This window comes from Halichondria panicea, chromosome 4 (genome assembly GCF_963675165.1).
Source record: "Halichondria panicea chromosome 4, odHalPani1.1, whole genome shotgun sequence".
In the NCBI taxonomy this organism is placed as follows: domain Eukaryota; kingdom Metazoa; phylum Porifera; class Demospongiae; order Suberitida; family Halichondriidae; genus Halichondria; species Halichondria panicea.
This window is the reverse complement of record NC_087380.1, coordinates 3,869,382-3,890,825: the sequence shown is the minus strand read 5'-3', so window position 1 is coordinate 3,890,825 and position 21,444 is coordinate 3,869,382. Positions and strand designations below refer to the sequence as shown.

The 21,444-nt window shown below is 40.8% G+C and overlaps 7 protein-coding genes across 7 annotated transcripts in view; 6 read left to right on the top strand and 1 right to left on the bottom strand.

Annotated features, from left to right (window-relative positions):
- LOC135335433 (structural maintenance of chromosomes protein 2-like) overlaps positions 1-21,444 on the top strand; it is a 77,308-nt gene that overhangs the window by 20,517 nt on the left and 35,347 nt on the right. The window contains exons 9-11 of the mRNA XM_064530923.1: positions 1,060-1,235; positions 1,523-1,581; positions 1,835-1,894. Of these exons, the coding sequence (XP_064386993.1) occupies positions 1,060-1,235; positions 1,523-1,581; positions 1,835-1,894 (295 nt within the window). The remainder of the gene's footprint in view (positions 1-1,059; positions 1,236-1,522; positions 1,582-1,834; positions 1,895-21,444) is intronic.
- On the top strand, positions 7,398-12,374 carry LOC135335441 (uncharacterized). Its single transcript, XM_064530934.1, has one exon. The coding sequence runs from the start codon at positions 7,441-7,443 to the stop codon at positions 8,554-8,556; it is 1,116 nt and encodes a 371-aa protein (XP_064387004.1). The 5' UTR covers positions 7,398-7,440; the 3' UTR covers positions 8,557-12,374.
- On the top strand, positions 11,059-12,374 carry LOC135335439 (uncharacterized). The gene has a single exon (XM_064530931.1). The coding sequence runs from the start codon at positions 11,059-11,061 to the stop codon at positions 12,178-12,180; it is 1,122 nt and encodes a 373-aa protein (XP_064387001.1). The 3' UTR covers positions 12,181-12,374.
- LOC135335448 (uncharacterized) lies at positions 12,443-13,479 on the top strand. Its single transcript, XM_064530943.1, has one exon. It carries the CDS (start codon positions 12,443-12,445, stop codon positions 13,400-13,402), a length of 960 nt encoding a protein of 319 aa, XP_064387013.1. The 3' UTR covers positions 13,403-13,479.
- LOC135335445 (uncharacterized) lies at positions 13,604-14,863 on the top strand. Its single transcript, XM_064530938.1, has one exon. The coding sequence runs from the start codon at positions 13,643-13,645 to the stop codon at positions 14,705-14,707; it is 1,065 nt and encodes a 354-aa protein (XP_064387008.1). The 5' UTR covers positions 13,604-13,642; the 3' UTR covers positions 14,708-14,863.
- LOC135335444 (uncharacterized) lies at positions 16,722-18,145 on the top strand. Its single transcript, XM_064530937.1, has one exon. The coding sequence runs from the start codon at positions 16,937-16,939 to the stop codon at positions 18,008-18,010; it is 1,074 nt and encodes a 357-aa protein (XP_064387007.1). The 5' UTR covers positions 16,722-16,936; the 3' UTR covers positions 18,011-18,145.
- Positions 18,566-21,381, bottom strand: LOC135335434 (uncharacterized). Its single transcript, XM_064530925.1, has one exon. It carries the CDS (start codon positions 21,334-21,336, stop codon positions 18,847-18,849), a length of 2,490 nt encoding a protein of 829 aa, XP_064386995.1. The 5' UTR covers positions 21,337-21,381; the 3' UTR covers positions 18,566-18,846.

Here is a 21,444-nt window from a genome sequence, read left to right as displayed (position 1 = left end):
GCTACCCCAAGACATTGTTATCCTCGTACAAGCATTTCTGCTACCCTAGGGCATTGTTGTCCTCGCACTAGCATTACTGCTACCCCATGGCATTGTTGTCCTCGCACTAGCATTACTGCTACCCCTGGCATACTCAAAAGGGAGGGGGAGAGAGAGAGAGAGGGAGAGGGAGAGGGAGGGAGAGAGGGGGAGAGAGAGAGGGGGGGAGAGGGGGGGAGGGGGAGAGAGATAGAGAGATAGGGAGATAGGGAGAGGGAGAGAGGGGGAGGGGGAGAGGGAGAGGGGGGGGAGAGGGAGAGAGAGGGGGGAGGGGGAGAGAGAGGGAGGGGGAGGGGGAGAGAGAGGGGGAGAGGGAGAGAGGGAGAGAGACACACTTCAAACCATGCCGCACGAGAGAGAGAGAGGCACGTCGAGTTATTTTCGTGGATTGATCAAACCACTCGAAACAAACATTAGTTCTGGTATTATAACATTCATGCACCCCCAAAGACTGTGTTGCTAAGTTATATTTGGGATTCTCAGCTATTTTTACACTGCCAAGGATGGTTGTGCTTGTAGACCTGTACAATGTACCGTAGGGTGATGAAATGCTTGTAGGAAGCTAAGATTAGATGTGTGTGGTATGTTACAATCACACATCCTACAGGCTACTATTGTAATACCGTATAGCGGGTTATTTTCGGTATAAGTTTCGAGGCTTTCCTCAAACCTTGAAAATTTAGTGCCTCAAAAATTCTTCCGGTTGAAAGACCTCTCTACTATAGGGGTGTGATCATTTGAACCTCTATCCTCAAAAATAAAATCTGCAAAGTATTTAGTTATTAGAGTAAACCGCAACAATTTAGTGTCTCGAAAATAACCCTCTGAGTTGGTAAATCCTAAGATCCTGTTGGTACATGTTGAAGGAAAAAATTATATTCACACGGCTGCACGAATAAGTAACAATGGTGCATGGCCATCAGCAGTTTCGCTGAATAGAAGGGTGCTCAAAAATGTGTCTATAATGCTGCATGCGTGTTTCAAAGTACTGAATCACCCCCCTCCTTCCCTCCCATGCAGCGTGTGAGAGTGAGATCAGTGCTGCCGTCACCGAGACTAAGGCTGCCCAGATGAGACTGGCCAGTGCTCAGTCAGAGCTCAAGGAGAAAGAGGGTCTCTGTAAGGACAGTGGACACTCGTACACACAGGACAAGGCTAAGTTCGATGCCCTCGGCAAAGAGATTGCTAAGATTGAGGTACGTACATGTATGTGAACTGTGCATTTACCATCTTTCCCATTGAAACAAATGCTGCACAATTAATTACTCTGAGTCTTTGCATGCAATCTATAATTATGTCTACTTGTATGTAGGTCCCCTATGGTTATATATTGCAATTATGACAATTTTGAGAGAAGGTTGTTCCCTTTTTGGGTATCTAGTGTTCCCAATTTTTATACATGCATATATTTCGTGTGAACAGAAATCAAGGGCCGGCAGTTACATTTATGTGTACTATAACGTCTGCCGTGTTCTTGCCACAGACTGCGATGCAGAAGATTGGATATAAAGATGGACTGCAAGAAGAGCTACTCAAGAAAAGGTATGCATGCTACACTGTACATGTATGTAAACTAGTAGTTATACCATATAATTATAGCATAATTATAGCATATAAATCTGGGCAAAAAATTAATTTCGGGTGATTTGGCGAATCAAAGTGAAAACTTAATGGTTTAGCTTCAGATGCAGCCCATGATCATGAAATTAAAAAGTTGCCATTGTTTGCCAAATTTACCGTTAACCATGTTTCATTGTTTGCCAAATTTACCGTTAACCATGTTTCTTTTCTGTAGGGACGATTTGATGTATGAAGTGGCAAAACTCAAAGAAAGGGTGCAAGCACTTGAATCGAGGTGAGCACCTACACCCGTACGTAGTGTACAAGCCGTATTCTCAATTAAACATGTTCAGTCTTGCCATGTATGCGTTTTGTACTTCCGAATTAACGCGCGTGCTAACCCTAACTTTAACCATCGCCATAATATTTTTTCCACAGTTCAGTAGTAGAAGTTTTTTTTATTGTTACTAACACGCGGCCAGCGGGTTATAGTAGTCGTTACCCGAGGCGCGCGTGGGCGGCCACGGGTATAGTAGTCCGTTTGTTTGTCACATGCAGGTACCGTACCCTCGCGAAAATAAGCCCATCTTGAATAAACGCCCATCCCCTCTTTTGCTTCTAAGTTCTTGCACGAGGGTATTTTCACTCGATTATAAGCCCACCCAGAATAAGAAGTTGAGCATGCGCAGTAGCTGAATGCCACATGTTCACTTTAATTTTAGTGAAGAAAGGAAGTTTTAGGTAGTAGCTAGTAAGACTATACTCCTTGCTGGACCAAGATCAGACATTATAACTTTCTCTGTATGGATCTGTTTGCCCCTGAAGATATATATGCAGGGAACAAGCAGTCCTATATGCAGAGAAAGGAAAACACAAAGTCCAAGGAAGTTGTCACACAGGCTAATTTTGCAGGTTACCTTGCCTTGGTTTTCTGAAACAAATTACCTGATAGCTGCTCTGTAGGAGTATGACCTACCATCCTTTGAGAAGTTTCTGCTACATCTAACATCAACAGGCAACGAATAGTCAATAGAGTCAGAGTCCACTTCTTCATGTTCATTCTCTTGTCATGCTTTAATCATACTCATGCATTAGTTTATAACATAGTTGTTGTCAATAAAATGTTCATACTATATGTATTAAAATGAAAATACAATAAATAAAATTAATAAAGAATTGGCAAAGAGCAAAGTATAAACCTCGATTTGAGGCCGCGGGTGGGCGTATATTCGAATGAAAACTCGCCGTTCGCGATTAAACGCCCAGTCCCCTAATAAGCCTAGACTTCTTGCAGAAAAGGGTGGGCGTATTTTCGCGAGGGTACGGTATATCTACTCACCTGGATACCACAGCACTGCATTTACAGCATGTATAGCCTTCACACAACAATATCTTGGTTTAAATAGTGGCAGATTTTGATGTTAAAGCTTCTTTGTCGAGCAAAAGTAAGAAGCTTGAACTTGCATGTTGGCAGCTAGCTAGCTACATGTGGCCTTGATTACGTAGTTGCAGCTGAAGTGATCCGTACCAGGAACAATTGAATAGGGTCAAAGTAGAATGGTGACTGGGTTGGTTGTTGACTGACTCTGGATTCTCCCTATTCTCCAGCCTGGCAGGAGCCATAGTTCTCTAAGTCTAAGACTCCAGGCTTCTTTGCTGTGATCCCAGTCTCCACAGTGCATGTCTCATGCATGTACGTTGTTAGTTTATAGTTTTATTGCTCTTGAGTTGCTGTGCTAGTCATATACATGCTACATGCACTGCATTATAATTATATCACTCCTCTGGTTTCTTTATTATCATGTCACCAGCCGAGGGTTAGCACCTCATGCAGTGCTCTAGTTATCTTGTAGCAAGGATGGAATACTCTATGACTTATAATTGTATGTAGCTCTTGTGTATTAGTTACACGATAGATCTACATGTACAGCATTCAAGCTAAGAGTATAGATCTAGTATTGCAGCAAGTTAGAGAGAGACTAGCTAAGTGTTCTGTGACACACAACACTTGAAGCATGGGGGGTGTAAATAGAAGGGAAAAAGACCAGTAAGATGCGCAGCATTTAAGCTGCAGTATTGTCCATACTTTTATTGTACATGTATTGTGACTCATAACTTTCTTTGTCTTACTGCGATACAATAATATTATGTTTCCCATAACCGTAAGGGCATCATTAGTAGAAATAGCTACATGCAGTAGACGCTCTCTGAATTATGCATAGTCACTTTAATATAATATACATTATTTGGCGCAGATTGCTAGCTAACTGCGCAAAACTCGCTCTGAAATGCGGCCACCTTGCTATTTAGTGTACTGGTGCTGGCTGCCCCAACCCAAATACTTTACGCATACTACGATCAGATATAAAGTTTTGGGTGTGGTTTGGCAAATAGAGAGCAATGAGTCATTGTCCTCGAGACAGAACCGCTAAGTAGCCATTGGATTCAAGGCAAGATGTAAATTAGCCGCGGCTACTTTCTGAATTACAGCCAACTGCACTGTCTCAAGGGTGACCAGAGTCAAATTTCAAATCATAATACGTGTTGTCTTGCTGTTTAATACGTGTTCTGTAGTACTTAGTGAATGGTATTATGAAAGAAAAGTAACCTTAAGAAGAGCAAAGATGTGCCATCAGATTTCGCCAGGCTTCAACTATTTTGAAAAATTGAGCACAAGACAGCTTTGAATTCCTACAACTGTCCTTATTTATTTCCATGGTGATAATGCGTGCCACTGGCCAACCTGCCAAGCTTACTTCTAACTGGTGTGCTTGAGCGTCACTTCAACTTACAGATTCCAGAGAAGTCGAGCTTGTGAAAGCAATCGCAAATCTGAATAAAACCATTGTAGTCGTTTGGAATCCCTTTGCAGGATGTTCTGGAGATAGTGTACTCAGAGAAAGTGCTGTTCGAAAATTACTTAGTGTATTTACTTGTATTTAGTGAGCCAGAAATGTCGAAATAGTTGGCAATTTTAAAATGACAGTATTCATTAGAAAAATGTTGTTCAGCCAGTTTCCAGATGTGGCCTTTCCCTGCGGATATATAGAACAGTTAGAACTTGAGTGAAATATTGCTATTGCATGCCACCCTGGTTTTTTTTACTAATTAGTGACATGCCACACCCACCTCTTATACAAGGTCTAAGGCCAGTGTTCGTCAATGTCTTGTTTCTGGTTTGGAAATCACCTTACCACTAGTGAGGGAGGGAGGTTATCATTATTCATTATTCATTATTGTGACATCACTTCCTGTAAAACCCCATTTCCTGTTAATTAAAATAACCACACTGGATATACAATAAAACCACAAATATGAAAAAGGAAAATCTTACCTAATCTATGCTGCAATCTATGCTATTTATCATGTGACACACCCACAAGTAGGTGTGGCTAATGAAAATAATGGAGTGATGTCATAATAATGAGTTTTTTGATGAGGCAGTGAAATTTGAGGAGGGAGGTAACCAGAAACAAGACATTGATTAACATTGTTATATGCTAGCTGCAGCAGATTGTAGTGATGAGTTCAGTAAATAGAAGTGTTGCCTCTACTAGTAGAGGTGTTGTTTATGGGGCAAGCTCCACTAGCCATCTTTCTTATGAGGGCTCAAGCAATTTGTCAGCATCTGTTAGGGCTCGTGCCTCGAAGGATCTAAAAGATACCACCACCTTTATTCAAGTACAGAGAAAGGTGAGAAAGCATAAAAAGTATGAAAACCTAAGTGGTGCTGATTTGGTTAAAAAAGTAACTGACCTAATGGACGAGGAAACTATTCTATGCACATTTAGCCATCTAGTTGAGCAGAAGTTGCTTGAAAAAGTTGACAAGTTAAACGACAACCCTGATGAGTTTGCTGCTGAACATACTGAAGAACTGCACCAGGAAAAAGCTTCTCAAAAAAGTCGATACATTGACGTTGCCAACATTCCATTAAAGTTGTATGTACGTGATCTTGAAATCACTGGACTATCCGGACTATCCGCGCTTTTAATTTGTCCTATAGGCAATTTCTTGTGCACTGATTACGGAGCAAAACATGTTGCTCTTACTGTTGGTGATGTTTTGCTTGAATGGGATGAAAGCAGTCTGGTTATTCCTAAGATAGGTACTCCTGAAGGGGACATTCAAGACATCACCAAGTATTGTCCTCACAATGTTGCAGCTGATCGGAAGGCACCTCATGAAGACGCCAGTTTATGTAATGCGGCAGGCGAAAACGAACTGTGGTTTCAACGTACGGCAGACAAGAAACCGATTTTTGAAGAACTTGCCAAAGTTATTTTAAAGTACAACACCAGGTATTACTACAATTCAGTAGCTCGTAATTGTCAAAAATTTGTCTGTGATGCTCTGAAAGCACTTGGGTTTGAGAAGAAACCACCTTCTCCCAAAGTAGGTGCCCGAATGCAAGAATTGAAGTCCAAAAAAAATTCGACCATTCCGTCAAGCTTTTTTGTACACGAAGATCTAGACTTCTTTATACAAAAGCAGCCACCTAAGTGGTTCGATCAACTCGATGCCGACAGTTTTGAGTACCTTCAACATTGTTACATGAATTTCCATGGTGATATCGCTTGCCACGTGCCGGGCTGCCAAGCTCCTATTCTAGATGATGCTCTAAAACAACGCTTGAAGGTGGCTTGAAAACTGTATACAGTAACTCGCTATTCTAATACAATCTAGTAGCTCTGTAGGAGCTGTCAGTGATAGTTGTTTTTGACTCGTAGTATGTGGAAATACATGTAGCTAGTCTATATTTTCATGGCCATTGTTAACATAATTATATGCTGTTTTAGCAAAATTATTTATCAAATTGTTGCTAGCGCCCATAACGTATATGCTTCATCAGAGACCGCGGCTACTAAATGTTTCATTTTGCTGGCAGAAGAGGCTACAATTTGAGAGAGGCCATTGTTCCAAGAGCGGCGTTTATTATCCCCAGCTAATTTAACAACCTTTAGTTTGCCATCAAAAGTGATTTTTACGTACATAAACTCGAACTCTGCCATGAGAAAGTCTTTGTGAAGCATTAACAAGCTGCTACCTATACGTATAGCTATAGCTATCAAAACGTGTGCAATAATTAAAAACACACACGATAGCACTGTCAATCCTATGTACAACCTACAGTGGTTGTACTAATACTGCAGTATTAATATGGCTGCCACGTGCAGATGTTAGCCTCAGATAGAGTCAAAGTTCCTAACCCTAACCCTAACCCTAACCCACTGAGGCTATTTGAGAGAGCAGCCTCTGATCAAGCATATACGGTGTATGGTAATTCGGATTTGTAAAAACGTCGTTAATTATTTGTGCTCTTTCTTCCACGATCGCGTAAGGGCATCAGAGTAGAGATCGCGCTATGGTTGTATGAGTGGAAGTTGTTAAGGTTAAATTCAGATCATAATACGTGTCTTACTGGGTAATACATATTCTGTAGTGTAGTGTAGTGTAGTGTAGTGTAGTGTAGTGTAGTGTAGTGTAGTGTAGTGACTTAATTATTATCTGTTTATGGTTTTAGTAATCATCAATTCATGCAGTATATGCTATGGGGGTGCCGTTTGCATCAAAACACCATGTGTAAAAACTGATTTTTAATGTACATGAAAATCCATTCACTGTATCGGGCTCACGCTTTATGATATAGATGTGTTATTTACTAAAGTGTGCAACAAATCAGGAGACAGATACAGTGAAGTGGATTGAGCAAGCTCTAGTGGCTGTAGTTGGCATGGAATTTGCACTCTGACCCTCAGGCATATGTTATTCATGAATCTGCTTACATGTACACGCCCCCAGATGCATTGTGTAGCTTTTTGTTAAGATTTACTTATTGTCATGAGTTACATGAGTAGTGCAGCCAGTAGGTCTACTGCACATGGCTCTAGTAGAGCTAGCAACTTCTCTCATGAAGGCTCATCCTCGGCATCATGTGCTGTCAAAGGATGGATCAGTTCTAAAGATACAACCTTTGTCCAAGTCGAACGCAAGCTAAGAAGGCTCGAAGCTTACAAGAACTTAGAAGGTGATGAGCTGCTGAAGAAAGTGAACGATTTGATCCAAGTGGAGAATATTTTGCTCAACTTTAGCCATCTGGTTGAGGATAAGCTTGTGAAAGAGCTTGAAAATGTAGTCGATGACAAAGAAGATCAAGTTGACCCAGACAATGTTCAAGAAGTTCGTGAGGCAAAAGATCGTGAGAAAAGCAGACATGTGCAAATTGCCAATATACCTTTGAAGATAGGTATTTGGGATCTTGATATTCCGGAACCTGTTATGCCCCTTCTCTGCCCAATCGGCAATTTCTTGTGCACTGATTACGGCACAAAACACGTTGGTCTCACAGTTGGTGATGTTTTTCTTGAATGGGGTCGTGAAGGTCTGGTTATTCCTACAAAAGTAGAAGATGGTAAAGAAGCTTTCCCAGGTGGTGAAGTTCTAGACATCACCAAGGATTGTCCACATAATATCGCAGCTGATCAAAAGGCACCTCACGATAGTTTGCAATTAAAAACAACGGCAGAAGAAACGGATCATCTTTTTCAGCGTACGCTGGACAAGAAACCCATTTTTGAAGAGCTAGCTAAGGTGATTTCAAAGTACAATACCAAGTTTCACTACCATGCAGTATCTCGTAACTGCCAAGGATTTGTTCGCGATGCTCTGAAGGCCCTTGGAGTTGATAATAAACCAGCAACTCCTCAGCCAAATCCACAGCTTCAAGAGCTTCAGTCTAAGAAGAGTAAGGGTATGCCATCAGGTTTCGCCAAGCATGAAGATCTTGATGCTTATATGATGAAACAAAAGCAAGACTGGCTTGAGAAATTGGACGCAGACAGCTTCGAGTTCCTACAACTTTCCTATTTGCATTTCCATGGTGATATTGCCTGCCACAGACCAACCTGCCAAGCTCATCTTCTAGCTGGTGTGTTTGAGCGTCACTTGAACTTATAGGTCCCTACTTTTAATTTTTGCTGTAGATCTTATATTTTGTGCATTTTGTGTTCCGTGTATATAGCATAGCCATAATTTCCTATAATAATTTTATCGTTGCCTTATTTGTAACAATTATGTCATAATTATAATTTTATGCTTGCCTGTCTCATGCAATGAATAATTATAGTCAACTGCTTAATTATACACTACAGTGTCTTGTACTTGTTTACCTTGTAGCTGCTCATTGAACAAAGGCACATATATTAGATAGGTTTACAGCTACGTACCATGCAAGTCTAGGAATGACTGCAATCAGCCACCAGTGAGTGAAATAACAAGATGCTCAGTAGAGCATTCACCCCGTGCATTGACATAACGGACAAGCAATAACTTTTCATCGTAATGTCCTTAACATTATAGGAAACGATCGGTAATCTATAAAGCATCGATTAAAAAACAATCGCCTTCGAAGATCACCAATTATAAGTAGCCTATTATTGTTCAACCACTGTCTCATTAGCAGTTAAAGCCGTCTATGAATGTGTCTAGATCGCTCAAACAGCTCGCTTTTGTGTCAACACACACACCAATCACTCTACCCCTGCTGCGCATGCACGGGGTAATTAAAAATTTCCTGAGGTCAGGGGGTGCTAAGCACCCTCTGCTACCCTCTATATCCGCCCCTGGTGTAGTATTCAACTCGCATATCTGCTTAGTCGTGCCATGTACACTATACCTTCATGCATTTCCATTGTGATATCACTTGCCACCTACGACCTGACCTACCAAGCTTCTGTTCTGATGCTCTCACGCAACGTTTGAAATAATTGTATTGCTAAAACAAAATTGTTTTAGTAGCTCAGCACATGTATATAATGGTACCCGGATTTGTGTCACATGACTGTGTTAATTGTGATTGACTGTTCATTGCCTTTACTTGTTGATACGAGCTAGCATCAATGTATAATAATTACGTTGTATGAGTGCCAGCTAGGCCCTGATAGATTATGCTCGGAATAATGTTAGCCTAATAGGTCACGTGTCTAAAGGAATGATAGGCGTCCATTTTTGGTAAAGATCATTACATTAAGTTTTGCATAACGATGTTTTCATGCAAGGTGAATATTATGGCTCAGTTCAAGCCAGCAAGGTAACATTGAGAGAATCATGATTACCCGAGGCGCGTGGGCGGCCACGGGTATAGTATTCTGTTGGTCTGTTTGTTTGTTTGTTTGTTTGTCACAGGTATATCTACTCACCTGGATGCCACAGCGCTGCGTTTACAGCATAGATAGCCTTCACACAACAATATCTTGGTTTAAATAGTGGCAGATTTTGATGTTAAAGCTTTATTGTCGAGCAAAAGCTAAGAAGCTTGAAGCAGCTACAGCTAGCTACACGAGGCCTTGATTACGTAGTTGCAGCTGAAGTGATCCGTACCAGGAACAATTGATATAATTATAGAAAGCTAAAATTGTGACTGGTTGTTGGCTGACTCTGGATCCTATACTCCAGCCTGGCAGGAGCCATACCTCTCTAAGTCTAACGCTCCAGGCTTCTTTGCTGTGATCCCAGTCCACAGTGCATGTCTAATGTGACATGTATACCACTAGCACTCAAAGTTTCAGCATGCCTCCAGTCTGGTTTAGTTTTATTGCTTTTGAGTTGCTCTTGCTAGTTATACATGCTACATGCACTGCATTATCACTCTTCTGGTTTCTTTATTATCATGTCACCAGCCGAGGGTTTGCACTTTAGTGCTCTAGTTATATTAGTTATGTCGTGTGCGTGTGTCAGTTGTCTGCTGTGTTTATGTCTATACGTCCTATAATTATTGTGTTACATTTTTAGGGGAATACAGATTTTTATGAGAATAATAGGCACATTTTTCAAGAATTAAAGAATAGAATAACGGGTGAAAAAAGGTATAATTTATCAGGGCCTAGTGCCAGCAGGCCGGAGTACATGTACTCCTGGTGCCAGTTGTATGATGTCAAACTGTTTGTTTATTTAGCTAGCTCTTTGTGGTTTTTAGAAATCACCGTGTGGTAGACTGGCACTCCAGCCATTGGTGTATTTTGCATACCTTATATAAGCATGGAATTTGCACTATGACCCTCCTACTTGAATCTGCTACCACAGCTTATTGTTTATGTACCTATACAATAGTCTGATAGTAGTACCTATTGTGTGTCATGAGCTACATACGTGCAAGTAAAACAGTAACTAGTGAAGCTGCTAGGTCTACTGTACATGCAAGTAAAACAGTAACTAGTGAAGCTACTAGGTCTACTGCACATGGCTCTAGTAAAGCTAGCAACGTTTATCAAGAAGGCTCATCGGCGGTATCATGTTGTTCCACAAGTTTGTTCACTTCTGAAGATCCAGCCTTCATCCAAGTCAAACGTAAGATGATAAAATACGATGCCGCTTACAAGAAATATGAAGATGATAAGCTGCTCGAGGAAGCTAATGAGTATATCCACGTAGAGACTATTCTGTCCAAATTTGACCATTATTATGGTCAAGGGAGAGCTTGTGGAGGCGATATTTGCAAAAGTACTTGAGGAGAAAGAATATCCAATTCACCCAGACAATGTGCAAGAATTTTGTGCCGCAAAAGAGCGTGAGGAAAGCAGGCGTGTGCAAATTGCCATTATTCCTTTGAAGATAAGTATTAGTGATCTATTGGAGCCTGTTACGCCCCTTCTCCGCCCAATCAGCGATTTCTTGTGCACTGATTACGGCACAAAACACGTTGGTCTCATGGTTGGTGATGTTTTCCTTGAATGGGGTCATGAAGGTCTGGTTAAACCGGTTATTCTTAAAGATGGTGAAAATGGTGAAAAAGTTTACCCAAATGGTGAAAAAGTTTACCCAGATGGTGAAGTCCGTGACGTTACCAAAGATTGTCCACATAACATCGCAGCTGATAAAAAGGCACCTCACGATAGTTTACAATTGAAAACAGCAACAGAAGAAGATGCTTATCTTCGTCAGTTTATAGAGGACAAGAAAACCATTTTTAAAGAGCTAGCTAAGGTGATTTCAAGGTACAATACCAGGTTTCACTACCATCCAACATCCCGTAACTGCCAAGGATTTGTTCGCGATGCTCTGAAGGCCCTTGGAATTGATAACAAACCAGAAACTCCTCAGCCAAATCCACAGCTTCAAGAGCTTCAGTCTAAGAAGAGTAAGAGTATGCCATCAGGTTTCCCCAGGCATGAAGATCTTGATGCTTATCTCATGAATCAAACGCTAGACTGGTTTGAGAAATTGGACGCAGGAAGCTTCGAGTTCTTAAAACGTTCCTATTCGCTTTTCCATGGTGATACTGCCTGCGACAGGCCGACCTGCAAAGCTCGTATTTTGGATGATAGAGTTGCTAATAAACCACCAACTCCCGAACCAAATCCACAGCTTCTGTCTAAGAAAAGCAAGGGTGTGCCATCAAGTTTCGCCAGGCATGAAGATCTTGATGATTATCTAGTTGAACAAAAGCAAGATAATTTTAAAAAATTGGACGCAGACAGCTTTGAGTCCCTACAACTTTCTTATTTTCATTTTCATGGTGATGATGTGTGCCACAGACCAACCTGCCAAGCTCCTCTTCTAGCTGATGTGTTGGGCGCCACTTAAACTTATAGGTCCATACTTTTATAACATTAATTTGCTGTAGATCTTTATTTTGTATTCTGTGTGTAGCCATAATTTGTATGTGCCTATAATAATTATGTCGCTTCTACATGTATAATTAATCATTGCCTTTTTTGTAACAATTATGTCATATGCTTGAAAACTCCCTGTCTCAATGAATATCATCAACTGCTTAATTATACACTACAGTGTCTTGTACTGGTTTACCTTGTAGCTGCTCATTGAAAAAAGGCACATAGAGGCAATGAGTGTCAGTAAGTTTTTTGCAAAGTCTACTAGTGCCATTAGCAATAGTGGTGCTTCATCAGCAGCTGCTGTTGGGAGATTGGCTTTTCAAGATCCTGCTAAACCTCAAGTCGAAAAGAAGCTGAGAAAACTTGAGAGATACAAAACCTTGACTGGAAGCGAGCTGCAGCATAAAGTTGAAGACATTTCCACCACTGAGGAACTGCTAAATGAGTTTAGCCATATGGTCGATCGTACGATTATTTACAGAGATGGTGCCTCTCAAGCAGGCACAGCCTTTCAGATTGCTAATATTCATATTCAAATCATGGTCCGTGATTCTATTGCTAGCCTTGGGACTCAAGTAGCTGTCACTCGTTCTATGGCTGAGTTCATGGGGACAAACTATAACAAGAAGCACGTTGTTCTGAAGCTTAACGATGTCGTGCTTGTGTGGGGAGAAGAGGACTTGGTGATTCCACTGCGAGTAGACGAGTATGAAGCACTTCTTGGCTTACTTCCTGTTGTTGAAACGATTGAGTATTTCTTTTACTGCACCAGTGTCTCGGAAGACAATCCAATATTCGGAGGGGTAGCCAAAGTGATCTCAAAATACAACAAAGGTTATTACTACTGCTCACCTAAACGCAACTCTCAGAAGTTTGTGTGTGATGTGTTGGAAGCTCTGGGGATTTCGGCAAAGACTTGCTCTTCACCTCCAATAAGTGACCGTATGCTGCAGTTGAAAGAGAAGAAATCTGACAATATTCCCGACAGTTTCGCTCGTCACGAGGACGTGGATGTTTTCATAAATAGTAAAAGCAAAAGCTGGCTTGCCCACCTTCAAACTGACAGCTTAGAGTATCTGCAACTTGTGTACAAGCAGTTCCATGGTGAAAAGACTGTATGCCCTGTACCAAACTGTCGCTTGTTTGTACTGTCCGAATTGTTACAGCAACAATCAGTGTTATCATCATAAGACCAGTATATAGCTTGTTATTTTTGTATGCTTATACTAAAAACGTGTTATATATATATATCAGTTATTTGACCTTATAGCTTGTGTGTGTCCTATAATTATATTCAATGTGGCCGTGGTTGGTGGATACCCTAAGTATTCATATTAATGCTCATGCATGTATCAGAATTTTTGTAAGTTTGTAATTATTTATTGTCTAGAACTGAGCCTGTTGCTCCTTATACTATACTAGATTTGCATATGATTATGAGCTCCTTTAGCAAAGCATTTGCCAAGTCTGCCAGTGCAGTTAGTGGCTCTTCCAAAGCTAGTGCTGCTAAGAAGCAAGCTTCAGAGATGTGTTTAGCTCAAGTTGAGAAAAAGTTGAGAAAGCATAAACTGTACCGAGACCTAGGGGGACAAGAATTACGAGAGGAAGCTGAGAAATTAACGTATGTGGACAAAATCTTTGAACATTTCAGCCATCTTGTGGAAGAGGAGCTGATCCAGCAGGTGGAAACGCTAAATGATCAGGATGGTGAATTGGTGAATTCTATTGAATTAAGAGAGGCAAAGACACTGCAAGAAAAACGATTAATCACCACTTCTTGCATTCCTCTGAAGATAATATTTCGTGATATAAAATCGAATCAAAAAGCTCAACGTGTGCTTGAATCCTTTGCGGACATTTTCAAGCTCGACTACGGTGCGAAGCATGTTTCTCTGACTGTTGGTGACATAGTGCTAGAATGGGGCAAAGAGAGCTTGGTGGTTCCATATTGGGCGTCTCAACAAAAAGAAAGATCAGTCAAGTCCGATGCACGTGACATCACTGCTCTTAGTCCTCACAATGCTGAAGCAACAACACTTGATGTGGATTCACATTTACTGCCAATTGAAAAAGAGGTGGAGCACTTGTTCTATCGTACCAGCGATAAGCGTGAAGTGTTTCAAAGACTGGCCAAAGTTATCTCACAATACAACACAAAGTATCACTACGACGTTCTCAAACGCAACTGCCAGGCATTTGTTATTGATGCACTCAAGGCTGTAGGCATTTCCGATAAGGTACCCATTAAGGTCAAAGAAACTGAACGTATGCAATATCTTGGACTCAAAAAATCAGGTGAGATTCCAGACAGTTTTGCTACACATGAAGAGCTCGATATTTTCATCTGGGAAAAGAGTCAAACATGGTTGGATGAGCTGGATCCTGAAAGCTTGGAGTATCTACAGTTGGTCTACTCGCAGTTCCATGGTGATAATAATAGTGGTTGTCATTTTACTGACTGTCATTTGTATATGATCACTCCCGAGGTTTTATAGTGTTCTTTGAATACGAACAGATCTACTATGTACTTTTTAAGTTTAGAAGAACACCAAGTGGATTTATTAACATCTGTTGTTGTCTATAATTATGTTTGCATGATGATGTTTAAATTAATGTTCTGTGTATATTACGATCAATGTGTGATGATACTTGACTGAGTGCACACAATTTGCTTTGTGCCCGATAAGCTTATTGGGAATACCTTTGTAAGTATAGCCGTGTTTAGCTAGCTACGTAGCTCTATATTGCCAACATGCAAGGTAAACATCTGAACTGATTAACTTGTTGTGTGGAGGCTGCAAACGAAATTAAGAGTTTTCATTTTGTTGAGACTCCCAATACGGAACCGGACGTATCACTATGATATTCGCTCCCGCAATTGCCAGACCTTTGTGATCGATGCACTCAAGGCTGTAGGCATTTCCGATAAGGTGCCTGTTAAGGTCGAAGAAACTGAACGTCGTATATATGCAACATCTTGGACTCAGAAAATCTGGTGATATTCCTGACAGTTTTGCTACACATGAAGATCTCGATATTTTCATTTGGGAAAGGAGTCAAAAATGGTTGGACAAGCTGGATCCTGAAAGCTTGGAGTATCTAAAACTGGTCTATTCCCAGTTCCATGGTGGTGACAATTCAGGTGAATACATAATTTATGTTGGGAACAAAATATCATAATTGTACAGTATATGTACTTTTTAATTTTTTAGAGGGACACTGAGTGGGTTTATTAACATCTTGTTGTTGTTGACTGGCTATAATTATGATTTCTGGTCTCAATGCCTGAACTTTGTGGTGATATTTGACTAAATACCTGTGTTCCGTCCCTAGTTTGTCCCCCAGGTGCTATAATTATTAGTATTACTCCAATGTCATTGTGATAACTACTTTCATAACAAATATTCATAACGATTAGTCAGCAATGGTATAATTATATGCATAGTCAGTTATTCCTACATGTAAGGTATTTTTTCTTGTAATGTGTGAATAATAAGTATAATATTATTGTTTGTTTTTAGCGAACACCCTGGAGTGACACACAGAGGTGTCTACTATACTGATAACTTCATTTTACTTACTGTGTTACTGGGCTACTGTATGTGTCGTAAGTATTAGATCTAGTGTATAGTATGTGAACTTAGTGTTTCATTTGTTTTGGCCAGTGTTGTGCAGATGTTCCCTAACTACACTAAGTGGTTTGAGGGAGGCTGTGGTACACCTCTATAGTTTGTGTATCCTCTATCAGATTCTGATTGTGGTACCCAGGTGTCTCCATGGTGGCTTTGGCTTTGTTTGTGAATTTCCTCTCCCTACTTTTGATGAGTGTGTGTAGCTTGAGTGTGCTTGGGATGATTGGTCATGAATGCTCATTTGCTCTATCTGTGTTAGCAATTTATGCGTGTGATATGTACACATTTCATTCCTGTCCGTTACCCAGTGCATAAAAAGCACCTGCTTTGTAGTATGGTTTCTGTTTCAATACTGTAGCTGGTACTAGTACTTTGTGTCAGGTGTGGTGGACTGAAATAGTTGCAAATGTCACAATATTCAGTTTTAAGATTCGTACAGCCCAGATTTTGGCATTAATTTTTTCATGTAAAGGTGTATAGGGTGTTCTTAACGGGTGACCTTAATTCTGTTTTGAATACATGGAGGAACTACGTGTAGGCTGGTTTGGTACAACAGTGTGGGTACTAGTAGCTATTTTGGTTTCAGTTTCAATTTCAGTTTTGATGATAATCCTTGTTAGCAAAGTAGGAATTGCACAGGGTCAAAAGGTCACTAATTGATGATCACGTGCGACAATTACTTGTGCAGTAAATTTGTAAGAGTTACTGCTTGCTGCGATTTAGGCTCCCCCCCCATAAAACAGCCATCACATTTGCATTCAGATATCCTTAAATAGTATCCGCATTGATCACATCATGGTGAAAATACTGTACACCCTGTATCAAACTGTCGCTTGGTTGTACTGTCTGAACTAGCTGTCTCAGAAACGATTGAGTTTGTCATAAGACCATCATTTTTATTCTTTGTGATTTTTAAAACTTATCACTTATTTTGTCCTTTGTTTGTGCATCCTCGTATAATTACATTCGTTGGTATGTGACAGTTCAGTCACGTGTGGTTGGTAGGATTGAGTATTCATGGTCATGTGTCAGCATTTAGTAGAAGTAACCTTTTAACGAGCGTGTGTTTGCAAGGTATAGCTCTCTATAGACATGAGTTCTTTTAGCTTTGTCAAGTCTTCCAGTGCAGTTAGCAAACTAAGTGGTTTATCCCAATCTAGTGCTAAGAAAGCTTCTGTAAAACTAGAACTTGATGTTGAGCAAAAATTGAGAAATCTTGAACGGTACCGACACCTAGGGGGACCAGAGTTGAAGGACAAAGTCAAGAGTTTAACGAATGTTGATAAAATAGTCAATACAAGTTTCAGCCATCTTGTGGAAGAAACACTTCTCGAAGAGTTGGCAGAGCTGGATGAAAACCCGGATGGTGAGTTTGTGAATCCTACCGAAGTAGTAAAAGCGAAATCTCGGCAAAAGCGCAGATCTATTGACGTTGCTCTCATCCCTCTGAAGATAACCATTCGTGATCTAAAGTCAAATCAAACAACTCAACGTCTGCTTGAAACTGTTACCGACATTTTCAAACATAAGGAGTTTTTTACCTACGGTGCAAAGCATGTTTCCCTGACTGTTGGTGACGTCGTGCTGGAATGGGGCATAGAGCACTTGGTGGTTCCGTATAGGGAGTCCGAACAAAATGAATCATCTCTTAACTCTGATGAACATGACATCACTGTTCTTAGTCCTCACAATGCTGAAGCTGTTGCTGCACTTGAATTGGAGCCACGGTTGCTACCAATTGAAGATGAGATGGAGCACTTGTTCTATCGAACCGGCGAGAAGCGTAAAGTGTTTCAAAGACTAGCCGAAGTGATTTCACAATACAACAGGACATATTACTATGATGTTCTCGTCCGCAACTGCCAGACCTTTGTTATTGATGCACTCAAGGCTTTAAACATTTTCGATGAAGTGTCCATTAAGGTCGAAGAAAGTAAACGCATGCAGCAACTTAGAGTCAGAAAATCGGGTGAGATTCCAGACATTTTTTCTAAACATGAAGATCTCGATATTTTCATTGGGGAAAAGAGTCAGGAATGGTTGGACAAGCTGGACCCCGAAAGCTTGGAGTATCTACAGTTGGTCTACTCGCAGTTCCATGGTGATAATACAGGTTGCCATGTTACCGGCTGTCGTTTGAATATGGTCGCTCATCCTGGTGTTTAAATTACAGCTGTTGATATGTAAAGAGAACACTTAATTATAATACTTTAGACTATTATTTTTGTTTGCTTTTTACATGTCATGCTTAATACCTAATTTTTGTGACACTGAATACACATAATAATACCTTTGTCTTAGGCTAGTTTTGTGTCCTTGTGGGAATACCCTTTGTCTGTTTACACTAATGTATACTATTAGTACTCCAATGTCAATGTGTGACAATTACTTTCATAATGAAAGCACCGCCTCAGTGGAGGTGCAAAAGCTACATAACATAAAGCTACTAATTATTATCATGATGAACATTTTGCATTAATTAATTTACTGCGTGTCCAGAATCACGGGGAAACTTGAGAGTGGGTGGGTAATAATCGACCATGAAAATGATCGATGCAGAGAATGAAGCATTATTTTGCAAATCCACAAATTAGAAAACATGGCTAGAAGCCTCTAATTTGCACTTAATTCATTGATGCTGTAGCAGTGACACACAGGCACACTACCGTATTACCTCGCTTGCGCATGCGCACCGAGCCATAATAATGAGTATTCTTCAGCCCATTTAAAATTTACACACAAAACTCTTGGTAAAAGTGATTCACACAAAATAATGTTAAGTAGTCAGGTGCTTTCACTCCTGAGTGATTGAAAATGTTTTCTTGGTAGCCTTTAAACAAACACCCTGGGTGACAGGTGTCTCTACTGATCACTTCACAATGTATTGTAGCTTCTTGTGTTGTAATTGTGTCGTATGTATGGACCGTGTGTATGGTATGCGAACATAATGTTAAGTTTGTAGTTTGTTTTGACCAGTGTTGTGCAAATGTTCCATAACTACACTAGTGGTTTGAGGGAGGCTGTGGTATACCTCTATAGTTTGTGTATCCTCTATCACATTTTGATTGGTGGCTTTGCTGTGTTTGTGAATTTTCCCTTCCTACTTCTGATGAGTATGCGTGTGCTTGTGGTGCTACAGTTGTTGTATTGGCTTGGAATGGTGGATCATGAATGCTCATTTGCTCTAACAACTTCTGTGTGTGATAGATGTGATAGGTGCACACTTCATTCCTGTCCGTTACCTTTTCCCCAGTGCATAAAAAGCACCTGCTTTGTAGTATGGTTTCTGTTTCAGTACTGTAGCTGGTACTAGTACTTTTTGTGGGTGGTAGTGGACTGGAATAGTTGCAAATGTCACAATATCCAGTTTCAGTTTTAATATTCTTACAGCCCGGATTTTGGCATTTTTCATGTAAAGGTGCATAGGGTGTTCTTGACCAGTGACCTTGATTCTGTTTAGAATACACAGGAGAACTTTGTATAGGCTGGTTTGGTACAACAGTGTGAGTACTCGTATCTATTTCAGTTTCAGTTTCAGTTTTGAACATTAGGCAGCCATGGCAGAGACCATGATAATCCTCGTTAGCAAAGTAAGTATTGCATTCAGAGCACTTCTTAGTGTCTGGTGGAGGAGCTTCAGTTGACAGTGGGTTTGGTATAGCACTGTCATGTGGTTGGATAGCCATAGATGTTTTAAGTAATGATTCAAACTCTTTTTTCCCCATAAAACAACCATTACACAGCCCATTGCATTCAGGATTCCCGAAATTCTCGCAGTGATCACACTTTGGTGTATTTTTGACTTCAAAGCATTTCGAACAGTAAAAGTATGTTTCTTTTTCTCCATAGAATTCACAGTCAGGGGTGGGACATTGTTTCCTAGTGCCTTCATTTGTTGCTGCTGATGCAGCTGATGCAGCTATAGTTGAATCTCTAATCGCTTCACTTGTTCGTGGTGTTACTGTTTTCCTTGTCCCTGTAGGGTGTCTTCGATTGTGTGGGTGTATGGGTGATGTGGCTTGACTATTTGCAGCACTCTGCTCGGCTCTGTGTAAGAACTGATTACTTGTAGGGAGTCTTCGATTGTGTGGGTGTATGGGTGATGTGGCTTGACTATTTGCAGCACTCTGCTCGGCTCTGTGTAAGAACTGATTGCCTGTAGGGTGTCTTTGATTGTGTGGGTGTATGGGGGATGTGGCTTGACTATTTGCAGCACTTTGCTCGGCTCTGTGTAAGAACTGATTGCCTGTAGGGTGTCTTTGATTGTGTGGGTGTATGGAGGATGTGGCTTGGCTATTTGCAGCACTTTGCTCGGCTCTGTGTAAGAACTGATTGCCTGTAGGGTGTCTTTGATTGTGTGGGTGTATGGGGGATGTGGCTTGGCTATTTGTAGCACTCTGCTCGGCTCCGGGTAGGAACTGATTGACTGTAGGGTGTCTTCGATTGTGTGGGTGTATGGGGGATGTAGCTTGACTATTTGCAGCACTTTGCTCGGCTCCGGGTAGGAACTGATTGAACGGAAGACTGTGTTCACGAATTAGCTTGTCTAGCTCACCACTTTTGCAAGTTGGCATTCCACACACCCAGGTTTCATAATTGCCAGATTTCTCGATTTTTGGCAAATGCTCTGCAAAATACAGGCACTGAAGATATTCGAGGTCTTGTAAGCCCAATTCGTTCTTGTGTTCTTCCACGTATGCGTCAAGGTTTTGGTGAGACTTTAACTCAGTTGGCACTTTTCTATTTCCTTTCTTTAACTGCTCGAATCGCTCTTGGAGCTTGCCTGTGAATTCAATTGGTTTCTTTATGCCTAAAGCAGCAAGTGCTTCTCGTGCAAAATCTTGACAGTTGCAGTTAAGCACACCGTAGTTTTTATTACGATTGTATTCCACTATCACATCAACCAGCTTGTCTATCAGCTTCGATTTCTCTTCAATAGCTTCGAAAACAATTTCCAGCTTTTGCACAGTATTTTCTTGCCTGTTCGCCAAGCTCATCTCCGCTTGAAACCTCCCTTCCATTTCGTGCCACTCCCCTTGATCTCCTACATTCGCTTGGAAATCTGACACAAAGTTAGGAACGCTACGAGGCTCGACGAGCTCCTCCACACCCCACTCTATGACAACATCACCAACAACTACAGCAGTGTGTAGAGCACCGTATTCAAACTTGAGTTTTTCTGCAAATGTGTGAACAAACGGTAGTGTAAGCTGCAGCTTTTGCAGTGATATCTTGACTGAGAGGTGGCATGCTTTTGAAGTTTCGTGCTTAATATTCTGGTGCTGTGCTTTAAGTTCTCGAGTGTTTAGGTCGTTGTCGTCTTCAAGAAGTTCTACTAAAATTCCTTCAGCTCGAAGTAAGTGGGCAAATCTCTCTCGAATCTTCGCTGGTGTGATTAGCTCAATAGCAAGCTGTTCTAGCTCTTGTGCTGGCTTTGTCTTGTGAGTAGGGTGATTTTTGAGTTTCCTCAGTGCTTTTCCTGTTGCTGCCATGCTGTATTGTAGCTAAACAAGGTTATAGTTGTAGGCACTTTTATAAGTAGGTGTGGTGATAAACAACCTGGGACTTTCCCTTTAAGTATTTGCAATTAAATTGTGTGG

Coding starts and splice junctions, on each gene's coding strand:
- LOC135335441 (XM_064530934.1), top strand. CDS start 7,441: ATGAGTTACATGAGTAGTGCAGCCAGTAGGTCTACTGCACATGGCTCT.
- LOC135335439 (XM_064530931.1), top strand. CDS start 11,059: ATGGTCAAGGGAGAGCTTGTGGAGGCGATATTTGCAAAAGTACTTGAG.
- LOC135335448 (XM_064530943.1), top strand. CDS start 12,443: ATGAGTGTCAGTAAGTTTTTTGCAAAGTCTACTAGTGCCATTAGCAAT.
- LOC135335445 (XM_064530938.1), top strand. CDS start 13,643: ATGATTATGAGCTCCTTTAGCAAAGCATTTGCCAAGTCTGCCAGTGCA.
- LOC135335444 (XM_064530937.1), top strand. CDS start 16,937: ATGAGTTCTTTTAGCTTTGTCAAGTCTTCCAGTGCAGTTAGCAAACTA.
- LOC135335434 (XM_064530925.1), bottom strand. CDS start 21,336: ATGGCAGCAACAGGAAAAGCACTGAGGAAACTCAAAAATCACCCTACT.